The 17,108-nt window shown below is 35.3% G+C and overlaps 1 protein-coding gene and 1 non-coding gene across 4 annotated transcripts in view; both read right to left on the minus strand.

The window, feature by feature from the left end:
- Nucleotides 1–1,345: 1,345 nt before the first annotated feature.
- Nucleotides 1,346–1,452, minus strand: LOC124240508 (U6 spliceosomal RNA). Its single transcript, XR_006888899.1, has one exon. It is a non-coding gene; the product is annotated as a U6 spliceosomal RNA (small nuclear RNA).
- Nucleotides 1,453–4,083: 2,631 nt separating this feature from the next.
- C5H2orf73 (chromosome 5 C2orf73 homolog) overlaps nucleotides 4,084–17,108 on the minus strand; it is a 30,948-nt gene continuing 17,923 nt past the window's right edge. For all 3 annotated transcript variants that reach the window (XM_046662963.1, XM_046662964.1, XM_046662965.1), the window contains exons 4-5: nucleotides 5,641–5,756; nucleotides 4,084–4,817 (exon numbers count right to left, since the gene is read on the minus strand). In XM_046662963.1, coding sequence (XP_046518919.1) covers nucleotides 4,449–4,817; nucleotides 5,641–5,756 — 485 coding nt within the window. In that variant the 3' untranslated portion in view covers nucleotides 4,084–4,448. The remainder of the gene's footprint in view (nucleotides 4,818–5,640; nucleotides 5,757–17,108) is intronic.

Consider the following 17,108-nt stretch of genomic DNA (forward strand, 5'->3'; position numbering starts at 1 on the left):
GTCCATTGGTGTTAATGGGGTGTTGAGGTCCCCTACTATTATTGTATTGCTGTTGATGTCTCCTTTTAGTTTTGTTAATAGTTTCTTTACGAATTTTGGTGCTCCTGTGTTAGGTGCATATATATTTATAAGCGTTATGTCATCTTGGTGGAGCGTCCCTTTTATCATTATATACTGCCCCTCTTTGTCTTTCTTTATCTGTTTTGCTTTGAAATCTACTTTGTCTGATATAAGTATGGCAACACCTGCTTTCTTTTGTTCATTATTAGCTTGGAGTATTGTCTTCCATCCCTTCACTTTGAGTCTGTGTTTGTCTTTGGGGCTGAGGTGTGTTTCCTGAAGGCAGCATATTGTTGGATCTTGTTCTTTGATCCATCCTGCCACTCTGTGCCTTTTGATTGGAGAGTTCAATCCATTCACATTTAGAGTGATTATTGAAACATGGGGGCCTACTGTTGCCATTTTATCACTTGTTTTCTGGTTCTTTTGCATTTTGTCCTGATGGAGAGCTGCTACTTTGTGTTATTGTCCTTCTGCTTATCTCTTTTGTTCTGGATTTTGTAACCCCTTTCCTTTTTTTGATTTTTCAGGAATGAGGTTCTTCCTGAGCATTTCTTGAAGAGGAGGTTTTGTGGCAATGAACTCCCTTAACTTTTGTTTATCTGGGAAAGTTTTTATTTCTCCATCGTATTTGAAGGATATTTTTGCTGGGTAGAGTATTCTTGGCTGCAGGTTTTTGTCCTTCAGAGTTTTGAATATTTCATTCCAATCTCTTCTAGCCTGTAAGGTCTCTCCTGAGAAATCTGCTGATAGCCTTATGGGGTTTCCTTTGTAAGTTATTTTCTTCTGCCTGGCTGCCCTTAGTATTTTCTCTTTGTCATTGACTTTTGCTAGTTTCACTACTATATGCCTTGGGGTTGGTCTTCTTGTGTTAGTAAAGTCTGGAGATTTATTGGCTTCTGTCACACGAAGTTCCATCTCTCTTCCCAAGTTTGGAAAGTTCTCAGCTATTATTTCTTTGAACAGGCCTTCTGCCCCCTTCTCCTTCTCTTCTCCCTCTGGTATACCTATAATCCTTATGTTGCATCTCCTAATTGAGTCGGATAATTCTCGGAGAGTTTCTTCATTTCTTTTTAGTCTTAGTTCTCTCTCCTCCTCTGTCTGCAGCATTTCTATATTCCTATCCTCCAAATTGCTAATTCTGTCCTCCGTATTATTGACCCTACTGTTCAGACAGTCCAGATTTTTCTTAATCTCCTCCATTGTGTTCTTCATCTCCAGTATTTCTAATTGGTTCTTCTTTATAGTGTCAAGCTCTTTTGTGACATAGCTCCTGAACTCATTGAAAAATATGGAATGCTTCACGAATTTGTGTGTCATCCTTGTGCAGGGGCCATGATAATCTTCTCTGTATCGTTCCAATTTTAGTATATGTGCTGCCGAAGCGAGCACAAGAAATACATTTTTTAAAAATTCTGAAAGATAATCCAGAAAACAAATGTTTGGAGGAGCAAAACTAAATGAAACAAAAGCTGCACTTATATAGAGATGACTGCTGTGGAGGTAAGTCTGGTAGAACTACAAGCATAGAAGCAATGGATATTAAGAGGTGGAAGGAGCCCTGGGGCATTTGTCAGTTTGAAAGACTAGGGAACTGTGTGTGGAGCAGCAAATCAGTCATCTCCTACCTGCTCTGCTTGTGCCAAGCAATGGGCAGCTGTGGTATGAATGAATCATACACCAGGGCTGGAAACGCAGGGCAGCGCCTGAGTAGCTCGTGACCCCCAGGAGGATCAAAGAGCCCATCAGACAACTCATCTTCAGATCCCATCTGACTACATAGCCCAATCTTGTCCTGAAGTCAGTTTCTAGTAGACAGAAACAGCTTATATTGATAGGGATCTGGAAACTCATAATTGAAGAAGAGTATACGACCAAGAATCACCGAACATTTGAGAAAAAAGTATGATACCAAGAAAATAAGGCATCACACTCACTTTCAGAATTAAACACACAAAAAGTAACAGAATTAAACATACAAAAATTAACAAGAGCAAACAAAAGACAGTAAGCATAATTACAATATCCTAAGACGGATAAGAGAGGCTATCATGTCCATAATATAGGAAGAGTCTCATGTATTAAGGAAGCATGAATAGATCTGGGGAATTAAAAATACTAAAAAAAATTTAATTTCAATAGATGGCTGGCATAACAATGGACATGGCTGAAAAGCAAATTAGTTAGTAGAAAGCTAATGTTAAGAGATTCTTGCATTACTTAGTGATAAAAGTACCATGAGAAGAATAATTAGAGAACAGTTAAGAGACAGAAGACAAATTCAAGTGTTCCATCACTCAGCTAGTAGCTGTTCCAGAAGGAGAGAAGCGGGAGAGTGGAGGGGCACGGAAATAACAGAAAAGACTTCAGAATAGAATTTTCCAGAGTCGAAAAAGACAAGAATCTTGACACTGAAAGTGTTTTAATTCTATTATCTCAGTTCTGAAGTTTTAGTTATTCTCTGTTGTACTGCAGACTCTTGCTCAGTTTGCTTTTCTTCTTTGTGTGATTTGTAATTTTTGTTTGTGACCTTATCTTTATTAGGAACTGTTTTTTTCTGTGGATTATGAAAATGTCTTTCCAGGGGAGTTTGGCATTTGCTTTTGTCAGGTAACTCAGTAGTAACGAGCAGCATTAATTTTTATGTTAATTTTGTGTCCTATGAGATGTCCTGCATTTAAATTCATATTCCAAACAGGAATGTGGCAGAAGCTTGAGGTTTCAGTTTCTCACAAAGATTTTATTCACTATCTATAGCTATTCACTATTTATATCTATAAAGAGGCAAACTTTCTTGCTGTCTGCCTGGTTACACGAGTGGAGTTCTTCTAGTCCATCTTGTACCAATAGGCCAACTATTTGAGGGATCTAGCTTTATGCAGGGTTCAATTCCAACTCTCTGCTTTAGAGGCCATAGCGTTCCATCTCTGTTCCCATGTGGGTTACAATTCAAGTCCCTAGCCTTAAGTCCTCTCTCCAAGTCAGCTAACAACCCCCCACTTCTTCTCCCTCACACACACCAAAGCTTGCATCCTTATTGCTCCAACTATATAGTGTATCTATACTATGGAAGATTATGTGGCTATTTAAATAATGAGGTAGTCTACGTGTGTTGACAAGGAAAGATCTTCAAGATACATATTGATACACAAATAAACGAGTTCTCTATTTTGGAAAATGAAAGTCTCTCTGTTCCGTGAGCTTGACTATGTATTTGTTGTTTTGTTGTTCCACTTTGTTCAGCATTTCAAGGTGTTTGGAGTGAAAGGACTTCACTATCAGCTTTAATCTGCCATGTTGTAAGAACTGGAAGACCCAAGTACACATATATGTAGTAATGGCATTCATTCGTTTGCAGTCTATTAAAATTTCTTTAGTGGAGGAGAAAGCGGTAAAGATGCGCCTCTAGTCTCATCAGTACTGCAGATAACAGTTTGCAATTGATACATACCCATGGAAATTTTTTTGGCAAGTAACTACTCTTTTGGCAGCAGAGGGATACCATACCTGCTTCTGCTAGGATGCAACACAACATAGCTTCTAGTGGACACATTCTGGCACACTGAGTGTACAAATGGAATAGCTGGTGGAATTAACCATACTACACCCATCCAAAAAGCAAAGGTTGAGTTAGTGCTAGAAATGATCTAAGTAAAATAAAAAACAATTTAGAAAATATTTTGATATTATATGTATCCGTATGTCTTTGAATTAAGTGTGTGTGTGTGTATGTGTATGTATCTTGTACCAGGAGAAACATTTTTAGATTTTCACACTCTTAATTGTATATAGAGGGGTTCAAAGTTTTAGAATAAGGAGGAAAATTTAAGTTTATAGGAGAACATTATCCTTAAATTGAAATTTTAATTATAGTGATAGTGTTGATATGATTATATTGATCACTGATTGATCAATGTGCATAATCTCATGCTCAATAACCTTATGAAGTCACTGTTATTCTAATTTTACAGATGAAACTGAAGTCTAGAGATGTTAAGTAATTTACCCAAGGTTGCACAGCTCACACATATTGTGGAGCCAAAATTCCAGTCCCAGTTTGTTTGATTCCAGAGCCGTAACTAATGACTATTTATTAGGCCTCTCCTCTAAAAGTTTTACAACATTCATTAATTACATTTACTTCTGTGCAAAACAAAGTTGTTTTGTTTATAAATAATATGACATAGAAATATGTCTCACAATCCATCACTCATTGGAGCCCACTCTTAAAATTTTGCTATAGTTTAATTGTCTTCTTTTCATTTTTCCATTTGTGTAAATTGTATGTTCTGAGGTTCTTGACAACAGAAAAAGCAAATGCAAGGGCCTGTATGATTCTGAAATTTCTCTACATTCCAAGGATTCTGTTTGAATCTCTAGAAGGTAATTTATCCTGATTTATCCTGACTTTTTACTGGTGGATTTAAAGGATTGCGCCTGGTGAGCAGAGCATCTGCTGCAGCCATTTGAAGGATGTCTGCAGTCTTCTCCCTTCTCTCAGGACTGCTGGGGCAGGCCTTGGCTGCCTCTCTGACGTCTGTTTCTGATAAGTGAGTTTTAGTCTCTAACAGCTCTTGGGAATTTTGTCGGCAGAGACCGGGTGAGATCATTTTGCTTTCCGCTGAGTTTCCTTTCTCTGTTTTTTTGGACTGTTCTGACGAGCATGACCGTGGAGCATTCAGTAATACCTCTGTTCCCTTAGGAACTATTGGCCTACTCCCTGGTTTTATCTCTGTCTGTACAAAAACTCCATGTCGCTGGAAAGGAAAACAAAGTTGACGTTAACCAGGGAACACAAGTTGCCAGAAGATGCAGCTGTAAACTGAGTTCGTGTGTTAGATGGAGTCCTGGTGAGGCAGGCACTTATTTGTCTGCCTCTTTGTTGGCTGTCACCTTAGTCCAAAACTAAAGACATCAGCATAATAATTACTGGTGAAACTTTTAAACAGATTATAAATAGGGTGCACCAGAAAATGAACAGGAAGGGAAAAGCAAAAAGCCAAAGAAGCAGCATCCATCTCAGTATCTCCTGTTTTAAACTTTTCTATCATTTGGATTGCGTAAGACTATTCACATCAAATTTCCTTTGTTGCTTTATTGGTTGCTATGGATACAACAGAAACTATGTTCATAGACAAAAGGATTTATGATTGTATCCCAAATGTCTATTAGTTCCAACAAAAGACTTAGTTATACTGAAATATGAAAACAAGCATCTGTAGTTGGAAAAAAACCCAGCAATTGAGTATTACATTTCTGTTTTGCTTTATAAAACTTATATGCATCCCCCTACCACACCCACATGTAAACATATCAAAAAGTTTATCAAACTGCTTTGATATTACCTTAAGTGAATGATTTTGATAATTTAAACCAAATTCCAAAGACTGTGATCCAGAATTGTCATCATTCCTTATTTTGACTATAACATGTAGTTGAGCTTTTATCCTCCTAATAGCCATGTTAGTTTGTTTAAATAGATTTTGAGAAAGATGATTATGACTTGAAAAGTCTTAAAGTTCCACCATAAATCGATCCCATCCTAAAGTATTAAACAATTGATTCTAAACACAGTCTCACCTTTCCCCGAATGGGCTCACCGGGAGTTTTCCTGGCATCAAATTGATGGATAAAGGAGATGCGTTCTATAAAATTCTTTTGAAGTTCTGCTGATGCATCAGGAGAGGCAAGTGGAACTAAGGAGAAAAAGAGACATTGTGAAGTCAGGACAAAAATTAGATTTGTATATGGAAGATTTGCATAATCAGTATTCATAATATTCATACTTTATCAAAAATGCTAATGAAACTAAGTTCTTTTAAGTATTCAAGGTTACTTACACACATCTCAACAATAAATATAATGGATTCATCATTCTTTGTCTATGAAAAGAACCAAATAAAAACAATCAAATTAGCCCCACATGAGGAATTACTAGTAATTTTTAAAACTAATATTAATGTAATAATGGCTTTAAAAATCTACTGTTACCACATATTCAATCGTGAAAAGCTGAAAGCTTTCCCTCTAAGATCAGGAATAAGACAAAGATTCCCACTCTCACCACTTTTATTCGACATAGTATTGGAAGTCCTAGCCAGAGCAATTAGAAAATAAAAGAAATAAAAAGCATCTAAATTGGAAAGGAAGAAATAAAACTGTCTCTATTTGCAGACGACATGATATTATCTATAAAGAACCCTAAAGACTCCACCAAAAAACTGTTAGAACTAATAAATGAATTCAGTAAAGTTTCAGGATACAAAATCAATATACAGATATCTGTTGCATTTCCATACACTAATAATGAACTATCAGAAAGAGATATTAAGAAAACAATCCCAATTATGATTGCATCAAAAAGAATAAAATACCTAGGAGTAAACTTAACCAAGGAGGTGAAAGGCCTGTACACTGAAAACTATAAGACATTGATGAAAGAAATTGAAGAATACACAAATTAATGAAAAGATATTCCATGTTCATGGATTGGAAGAATTAATATTGCTAAAATGTCCATGCTACCCAAAGCAATCTATAGATTCAATGCAATCCCTGACAAAATTCCAATGACATTTTTCATAGAGATAGAGCAAATAATCCTAAAATTTATATGGAACCACAGAAGACTCCAAATAGCCAAAGCAATCTTGAGAAAGAAGAACAAAGCTGGAAGCACCACAGTCCTTGATTTCAAACTATATTACCAAACTATCCTTGTCAAAACAGTATGATATTGGCATAAAAATAGACACATAGATCAAAGGAACAGAATAGAGCCCAGAAATATACAATACAAAGGAGCCAAGAATATAGAATGGGGAAGGGACAGTCTCTTCAACAAATGGTGTTGGGAAAACTGGACAGCCACATGCAAAAGAATGAAATTGGACCACTTTCTTATACTACATACAAATATTAACTCAAAATGGATTAAAGACTTGAAATGTAAGACCTGAAACCATAAAACCCCTGGAAGAAAACATAGGCAGTAAGCTCCCTGACATCAGTCCTGGTGATGATTTTTTGTGTTTGATACCAAAAGCAGAGGCAACAAAAGCAAAAATCAACAAGTGAGACAACATCAAACTAAAGAGCTTCTGCACAGCAAAGAAAACATCAACAAAATGAAGAGGCAATCTACTGCATGGCAGAAAATATTTGCAACTCATATATCATATAAGGGGTTAATATCCAAAATACATAAAGAACTCATATAACTCAATTGCAAAGAAAACAAAAACAAAAACCCCAAACAATTCAATTAAAAAATGAGTAGAGAATCTGAACAGACATTTTTCCAAAGAAAACATACAGAAGGCCAACAGGTACATGAAAAGATGCTCATCACTAATTGTCAGGGAAAAGCAAATTGAAACTACAATGAGATATCATCTCACATCTGTTAGAATGGCCATTATCAAAAAGACAAGAAATAACAAGTGTTGGCAAGGATGTGGAGAAAAGGGAACCCTTGTGTACTGTTGGTAGGAATGTAAATCAGTGCAGCCACCATGAAAAACAGTATGGAGGTTCCTCAAAAAAATTAAAAATAGAACTACCATATGATCTGGCTATTCCACTTCTTGGCATTTATCCCAAGAAAATGAAAATATTAATTAAAAAAGATATACGTGCCTCATGTTCATTGCAGCATTATTTACAATAGCCAAGATGTGTAAACAGCCTGTGTCTATTGACAGATGAATGGATAAAGAAAATGTTGTATTTATATATACAATAGAATATATTCAGCCATAAAAAAGAATGAAATCTTGAATTTGTAACAACATGGATAGACCCCGAGGGCATTATGCTAAAATAAGTCAGACAGAGAAAGACTAATACCATATGATCTCACTTTTACATGTGGAAACTAAAAAACCCACTAGGGTCATAGATACAGAAAACTGACTGGTAGTTGCCAGAGGCAGGAGTGGGAGGTGGGCAAAATGGATGAAGGAGTCAAAAGGTAAATACTTCCAATTATAAAACAAGTAAGTCATAGGGATGTAATGTACAGCATGGCAATTATAGTTAATAATAGTGTATTGCATATTTGAAAGTTGCTGAGAGAGTAGATCTTAAAAGTTCTCAACACACACAAAAATTTTGTAACTACGTATGATGGTGAAGCTTAACTAGACTTATCGTGGTGATTATTTTGCAATACATACAAAATCTATATGCAAAATATATGAAAAATATTGAATCATTATGTTGTACACTTGAAACTAACATGTTCTATGTCAATTATACCTCAATAAAAAAATGTAAAAGAAACGAAAAACAATCTATTGTTAGACACGCTTCTTGCACAGATACCAACCAAAGTTTTAGGAAAAGCATAAGCACAATTTATTTTTCAACCTATTTTTTACTACTAGAAAGTCTATGAGCAATTTATGCATTAGTTGCTCCCAACTAGCTCTAGCAGAATGAACTAGAAAATTCTGGGGCTGCTGCAGTTGTCATTGAATACGTAATTCTTTTCATTTCCCATTGGCAGAGGTTCTGAAAATTTGCAAGAGTATTAAACCCTCTAAAAGTCACTGTTAAATAATCTTTCAATCTGAGTGATGGGTAAATAAGGGTTCATTATATTGGTCTCTCTATGTTTAATATTTTTAATGATTTTTAAAACACTTTATTTTTGCTTGCAGCACATCAGTTTATGTAAGGAGTCAGAGTAACTCCCAGGTTAGTGATATAAAATTCTGTCAAGGAAAAAATAAAAAATGTCTCCCTTTTATAATAAAAAATACATATATTAGAGGTTATGTACACCTACGATATCTATGGGATGATACACAAGAAACTGAGAACAGTGCTTGCTGCAGGGGAGAGAATTAGGTGACTGGAGGATGGAGGTGGAGAGAGGTGGATTCATTTCCACTGTACACTCTTTTGTACCATTTGAATTTTGTACTGTATGCATGTATTAACTATTAAAAAATAAAATTTAATTTTTAAATATCATGCCTTTAAAATTAGAGAGGATATATAAGGAGAAATATGTTAGTAAATTCACATTTATTAAGCATTCATGAATTCAATATTCAGAAATTGATATAAACTAATTTTACTAGCAGGAATGATGAGTATTCAAATATTTCTATATTACATGATATGAAATAGCAATCTTTTCTGAGTTAGCAGGAAAAAAATACTGACAACATTTTCTTGATTTCTAATTGAGATCAGATACTCAAAACATTTTCTACTTAATTATTACCTTTCTTTTAGGATTTGATAGCATACAAAAGAACAGTAATGCCAAAGATTTAATAAAAATTTGTGGACAACAACTATCACATTGAGAAAATTCTAACTATAACTTACATTTTTTCCCACCAAGTGGGAAAAGACTATTAATTTGGGGAAGAATGCCATAGTCCAGCTCACAGAAGATTAGTGTTTTCAGAAACATAATTTATTAACTTCTTGAATAAAATGAAGCAGCTCTAAATTTGGGCATTAATCAGGTTGAGTTAATGGAGTATCCAAAGTGTGGGCTTGTTTTCAAATTCCAGTTCTGCCACATTTCCGAGCTGTGTGACTTTGGACAAATCACTTGACGTCATTGAGATTCAATGGAGAATCCTCTCTCTAAAATGGGGATGATAATAATTTGCTTTTAGAGTTATGAGGATTAAAGACAACGTTTATAAAGTCTCTAGGATGCTGGGATCAAATTAGAGAGGGTCTTGAAAGTTAGGCAAGAGACTAGCTCTTTTGTATCATGACAAAATGAGAACCCGTGGAAAGGAGAAGAAGCTTGAATCTGATGAACTATCAAAAAACTGTGAGAAAACCAAAGGCTTTAGTAAACTGGTATGAAGGGTTGGTGGCAGATTGGGCTGAAGGGTAGGGATGTCAGATGCGGCCAAGAGAGAATAGGTTAGGGAGAGCTTTTAAGATCTGCTCTTGACTTGCCCCTACATTGCCTTGGGAAGATCAATGCTTGTCTTAGGGTCACAGAAACTGGCAGCAACTGCCTGACCATCTGTTGTCAACTTAGTAACATCAGAACAGCACAGAAGTCCCTCTAGGGTAAGGAGCTGATGAAAATGGTTGCATGCTGCCCCCTTGGGCATTTCCTTCTCCACCATTTCCCCAGCAACCGTCAGTGATGGAGGATTAAAAACTTCAAGAGATGGCTTCTCTCAGTAATGTCTCTTTTTAAAAGCTTAAAGTGGAGAAGGGATGGAGTCCTGAATAGAGGACTGGTCTAGAACAGTGACAACAAATAGAGATGGTTAAAATTGGTTTTGTAGGGCCTGATGCTCTCCAGCCTGACTCTCATTTTCTTTTCTTAAATTCCCCGGGAGGCACACAAGCCAGAACCTACTCTTTAGCCTTTGCCCACACAGGGCTGCTGATTCCCCTCAGGGAACATGACCTAAGATAAACTAGTCAGACACTGTAAGAAAAAGACAGCAAAATTTAAAACATATACTATGTGAAGCAGAATTATTAGAACCTATGCACCAAGAATTTAAAATAAGCATAACAAATATCCTCAAATACATATAATATATTATTAACATGAAGCAAGAATAAGAGGTCATAAAAAAGAGTCATGTAAAATTTTAGAAATGAAAAAATATAATAGTTGAAACAAAAAAGAAAAAATGAGATAAATAACAATATTCATGAACTAGAAAATCAGACTGAGAAGCTCTCCAGAAGGCAGCAGGAAAGAGAAATAAATAAAAATATAAAAGAAAAGCTAAGACGGGCTGGCCCTGTGGCAGAGTGGTTAAGTTCATGCGCTCTGCTTCTGCAGCCTGGAGTTTCGCCGGTTCGGATCCTGGACGTGGACATGGCACCACTCATCAGGCCATGCTGAGGTGGCACCCCATATAGCACAACCAGAAGGACCTACAACTAGAATACACAACTATGTCCTGGGGGGCTTTGGGGAGAAGAAGAAGAAGGAGGAGGAGGAAGAGGGGAGGAGGAGGAGATTAGCAACAGATGTTAGCTCAGTTGCCAATCTTTAAGGAAAAAGAAAAAAGAAAAGCTAAGAGACATGGACAGTAGCAGTACCAACATCAGAATTCAGGAGACATAGAAGAAGAATTAGAAGGAAATATTTGAAGAAATAATGATGACAAAAATCCAAGAATTAAAGAAACATCAAAGACCTCAGGTTGAAAGAGCTCACAGATTACCAAATGGGTAATAGGTGCAGGAGTAAGATGAGCCAAGTGAGTCCCATGGGGTGCAAAATTTAAGAAGGCACTTGCATGGTCCTGGGAATAAATGCCTCCTTAAATTTTGCACCCTAGGCCTCTCACTTGCCTCACTCTCCTCCCATCCTGCAGGGTAGATAAAGAAAAACTCACATCTAAGACACTTTATAAAGAAATTTAAGGTTATCTGAGACAAAGAAAAAATTCTAAATACTTTCAAAGAGGAGAGGTAGATTACCTAAAAAGGAGTAAGATGCAGATTTATATCAAATTTCACATCATTGGACACAACGATAACTGATTCATATTTTTAAAATATTGAAGGGGAAAGAACTTTAAGCCTAGAATTTTTATATCTAACCAAACTGTCATTTAACTATGAAGTCAAAGTAAAAAATACTGGAAGGCAAAGAAGGCCTCAAAATATTTCCCCATAAAACAGGCCTACTTTGAAAAATTCCTGGAGGAAGAACTTAAATAAGAATAGGAATAAATTCAAAGAGGGTGCCTAAGGTATATAGAAGAAAATAAAATTTTTTGTTTCCTTAAAAAGACAAAGACTAAAGAACAGCAAAGTAAGTATTATACCCATAACAACTCAGAACTAAAATTCTACTATTTAACATATTAATGAAGATTCTGATGTAGGGGAGGAAGACATTTCCTCTACCCACCCTGGGTCCTTCTGGCTGGAGAACAAATTAAATTCACATGGGACAGAATAATAGGAGAAAATTAAACAAAGCTTTATAACATGTATACATGGGAGAGGCTCAGGCAAACTGAGCAACTCGCCAAAATGGTGGACCTTTTCCCCTTAAATACCACCCTCAGGTAAAGATAAAGGAGGATGTTGGGGATGGGGGTATCAATCATGGGAGGTTACCAAAAAGTACAGTAAACAAGGGTAAGGTTATTATACAGATTTAAGTCCTTGCCTTCCGCATTGATAAGAGTTTCTAGAAATAAAGTCATCCCCCCTTCTTTCTGGTACAGAGAGGGAGACACCTTTATAGATGGAGGTTTCCTTTACAAATGTAAATGTCTCTTAACAAAGGGTAAGTAAATTCTACTTTTCAGAGTTTCTTTCCTGTCTGCAGTTTTTAAAAATAATCAGCCCAAAATAATCCTCATGCCAAAGAGGCATATCTTGGGGTGGCCAATTCCAGTCCCCCACACTGGTGAATATTATAAAGAAAGAAAAAAGTAGTATAATAATTGCAAAGGCAAAGGAAAAACTGTCATTATTTGTAGGTAATATAATTAGCTGAATAGAAAAACTGCTAGAATTAATAAATTACGAGAATAAAGGTGTAGCAAGGTAAGAAGTTAAGTGTATAAAAATCAAAAGCACTTTGCTATAATGACGATAATCTATTAGAAAAAAAGAAAAATAAGATACATTCTCTGTGGGAACAAAACCTATATAGTAAAAAGCTTCTATAAATTAACAAAAAATTCACAAGACTTTTATATTTTCTTAAAGACAAAAGTAGAGCTGAATAGATTTTCCATACTCTTAGATAGGATGGAATGGCATGTTACTATAAAGGTGACAAATTTTCCTAATTTAATCTATTATGACAACACAACTCAATCAAAATTCTAGCTGGATATTTTGAGGAATGTCATAAATTCCAAAATTTAAATGGAAAAATAAAAGTCCATAAATAGAGACATCAACTCTGAAAAAGAAGAACAAAGAATGGGGACTTTCTCTGTCAGATATTAAGACAAGCTAAAAAAGTCATATAATTAAAACATTTTAGTACTGATCCAAGAACTAAAAATTAACCTAAGGAACATAACAGAGAGCTCCGAGACAGACCCATTTATTTAGGAACCCTAACATACAATTAAGGAGGTCCCACAAGTCAACAAGGAAAGTGTGGATTGTCTAGCAGATGGAATCCAGAAAACTTCACTCCATGGAGAATAATGGAGTAGGTTCCCCACTTAACACTGCACATAAAGGTGGACTCTAGAATTACAGACATAATTATGGAAGGTAAAATTATGAATCAAGAGAAGAAAATCTAGGGGAATATTTTTGTGACCTAAGGGTAGGAAAACTCAAACACCCAATGCACAAGCCACAGACAAAAACTTGGTAAACTTGATTACATCAAAATTTAGGATTGCTGTCCAGTGAACACCACCATGGGCAAAGCCAATAGAGAGATGGTAGATTGGAAGAAATATTTGTAACACGAAAACTAAAAGGGATAGGACTTCAGTGGGAATGGCAGAGTAAGAACCTCTGAAAAACTGCTCCTCCAAAAAAGCAATGAGAACACTGGCGAAAATAATCAAAATCAACTTTTTCAGAACTATGGAAATTAGCCAAAGGCTTGCAACAATCCAAGGATCATTTATTCAAGAAAAATGGCTTAATCCCTGTAATTAAAGCAAGGTTTGTGGCATTTTAACTTGCCCAGTTTTCATGCCCCTCTCCCCAGCTCTGCAGAAGCCTTGAAAACCAAAAGCCCCCAAATTATGGTGAAAACCAGCAGCCTAGCAGCCACTGGAAGGAGCCACTGGGTTTACGGCTTCCCACAAATACCAACTCAAGAGAACTGTCATTATTTAAACTGGCAGGGAGTTCTCTAGAAACTTCATTCACAGGGTTCATCTTTATCAACATGACTCAAACCTCTCTCAGTGTCAATAGCCTTTTCCCCAGTGGCATTTGTCAAAAACAATCAAAGGCAATTGTTTAACATCTCAGCTGGCTAAGATGGTGATAACAGTCGGGGCAAACAAGCAGCTGCCCCAAACTGGAAACTTAGATGCTTCCCAGCTGGCTTAAAATCCAATTCCAGCAATTTTCCACATGAAAAATACTCAGATAACACAGTTTGTATCCACCTACTATAAGGAAAACTTTAAGTGATGAATTTAAGTTACCATATTGATATTTTAGTAAGAGAAATGCATAGAACAAAATGTCTATCATCATTAAAAGCTTTCCGAATGTTCACAATGATACTTTGCCATGAACCAGATTTAATACAAATAGCATATTGCATAATTTTTCTTGAAGGGTAACAAATAAAGATTGGTCACAGGATAGCTGTTTTAAAAATAAATATTTTAATACTTTACTAAAATTCAAAACTAACAGTCTACTAACCAACACACTACTTCCAAAATAAATGTTTGGTAAGTCTTTTCAATTCTGAGAAGATTTGGGATTAAATATAGAGATGAAAAAGCAAATGAAATTAAATCTATAAATTGTTATTTAATATATCAGAAGGAAACTTGATCTAATAGTTTGCTAGTGTTGTGCTGACAGTTTTAGGGAAATATAATTAAGTATATAAACAGTGTTAAAATGTTTGACATATCTGGATTTACTATATTTATAGGTTTAATTTGTTAGATTTACAAGATTTTTAAAAGTCTTTGGGAAGGTTTTGATAGTTATGGATTTAAATTTTCCTTCTTGGGTATTTAAAGTGTTTAAGAGGAAAATAGAATATAATTAAATCAACAAACTTGCAGTTTAAAATGTTAATGGAATTTGATTATGTTTGTAAATGAGTCATTGTTAAGGGATATTTCATTTGTTCAAATTGAGTTAAACATCAAAGAACAAGTGAAAGTTACTATTCTTATATAATATTTAAAAATCAAAGGCTTAAAGAAAGAAATATTTTAAAATTTGTAATGTTAAATTGGAATATTAATTTAAATCATCAGTAACTATAAATAACTTTCTATATAAAAAGGCTCCTTTGAACACTAAAAATTTTATACTGAAACTTATTACCCTCAAAGAACTAAGAATTGGACTTCCTGCAGACTTGACATAACAATGGCATCTAGAAGACAATGGAATAGTATCTTCCAAGTAAAAAAGGTAAGTAGCTAAGAACTCAGAAGTTTTTTTTTTTAATTGGCACCTGGGCTAACATCTGTTGCCAATCTTCTTTTTTCTTCTTCTTCTGCCCCAATGAATCAGGTCTTCCAGTATTCACATCCCTGTACAATCACCTCCTTGTGAATGTGGGCTGGCCTTGTGATTAACGTTAACCAGTAGGATGTGGCAGGAGTAACTTTGTGCCAGTTCTGGGCATAAACCTTAAGAAAACCTTGCCGCTTCTGCTTTTGCATTCGTGGGAGCCCTGAGCTGGCATGTAACAGGTCCAGCTACTCTGCTGGAGAAACCACATGGAGAGACCACATGAAGAAGGAGAAGCCTGGTCATTCCAGCATCCTAGCTGAGTCCAGTCCTCAGCTGATCTGCCAACTGAATGCAGCCACGCACGTGATCACCAGCAAGACCAGCCAAAGAACTGCCCGGCTGAGCCCAGCCCAACTGCAGAAGCATAAGCAGATAAAATGATTGTTGTTTTAAGCAACTAAATTTTGGAGTGGCTTGTTACACAGATCAACAAAAATACTTCAGAAAAAAGTCAATTAAAATGAATCATCTTTTATATAGCGATCTAGAAACTCCCAGAATCTCAAAAACAATAACTTAAAAAAATTTCTTTATGGAGACTAATAAAGGGAGAGGAAAGGTAATCTAAACTATTGTAGAAATTTCTTACCCAGATATTATACCTATTAAAATTGGATATAAATACTATGTTTATTTATGCAAATATATGAGACTTTTAAAGAAGCCCACAATAGTGAAGAACATCTAAGTGGGAAAACATCAAAGAAGATATTCGAGTTCTTAGTGGTTACTCAAGAATTCAAATTAGAATCAAAGTAATTACTTAAAAGAAGCCTTGTTAGATGAGGCTTACAAAAAATAAGGCAAAGTTCATGAAGAGTGTTTGAACTCCATTCTCTGTTTTTTGGAAACTTTATCTAATTAAAATGAGAATTTTCTAAACAAGCATACGCCAAGCAAGTTGGGGTCTAGCCATCTATATTTTATCAACAAAGCCAGGATCTATTCAAACAACTTGATCCTCATATTGGTGGAAACTTAGCAGCTTTTACTTTGACAAATTTTCTTAATTTTTTGTTTGTGTCTACTTAAAAAACATTTGTCAGTAAATTTTCCTGTTAGAAACCCCATTCTTCTAAATAGTATTTTGATCTTACATAAAAAGATTATTAATGAAAAGACGATTGTACAGATTTTCAAAATACAATGAAAAAAGGAAACTTCCACATAACTATAGCAAGAAATTATGTTACACCTTGGTGCAAAACAAGCCGCACAAACTAAAACCTATTTTAGAAAATTATTTTTACCACAGTATCTGAAGTTTCAGTTCAAAAGAATGTTAAAATACCAAGTAGTTGATCAACAGCCAAAGTTTCATTTAAGTATGAAATACCTCCCTCAGAAATTAGATCAGCCTTTCCAATTTATAGAGTTTTGTTATATAAAACCAAAAGTGAACACTTATTCTTATGGGAACTCGGATATGATGGAGCATGGGCATTTGTTAAACTGACCATGGATGGCAGCCAGGAAATTGTGTGGTAGTACAAGACATAAAGGGCACTTTCATTGTCAGCACAAGATGACATTGCTGAAATGCCAAAGACCAGGCGTAATTAAGTGGGCTGATGGAACAGAACAACTATGAGCTGACTTTTAATTGGTATTAATGCATGTTTGTATACACATTTTCTATGTCTATATATATATAAAATCTGGCATATACAGACTCATTTATATACATATTCTAAAATGTTACACTGAAATATTTTCTTTTTAAAATCATTTTTATCTAATATCCAAACACCATCTAAAATATAAAGTGCAGGCCTATATTGTGGTGTGTGTGTTGGTTTAAATTATATTATGACTTTAACTTAAATAATCTGTTGAGTAATACATAATTATCATTAAACTAATTAATAAATATTGGTTGT

The sequence above is a fragment of the Equus quagga genome, chromosome 5, assembly GCF_021613505.1.
Source record: "Equus quagga isolate Etosha38 chromosome 5, UCLA_HA_Equagga_1.0, whole genome shotgun sequence".
NCBI lineage: Eukaryota > Metazoa > Chordata > Mammalia > Perissodactyla > Equidae > Equus > Equus quagga.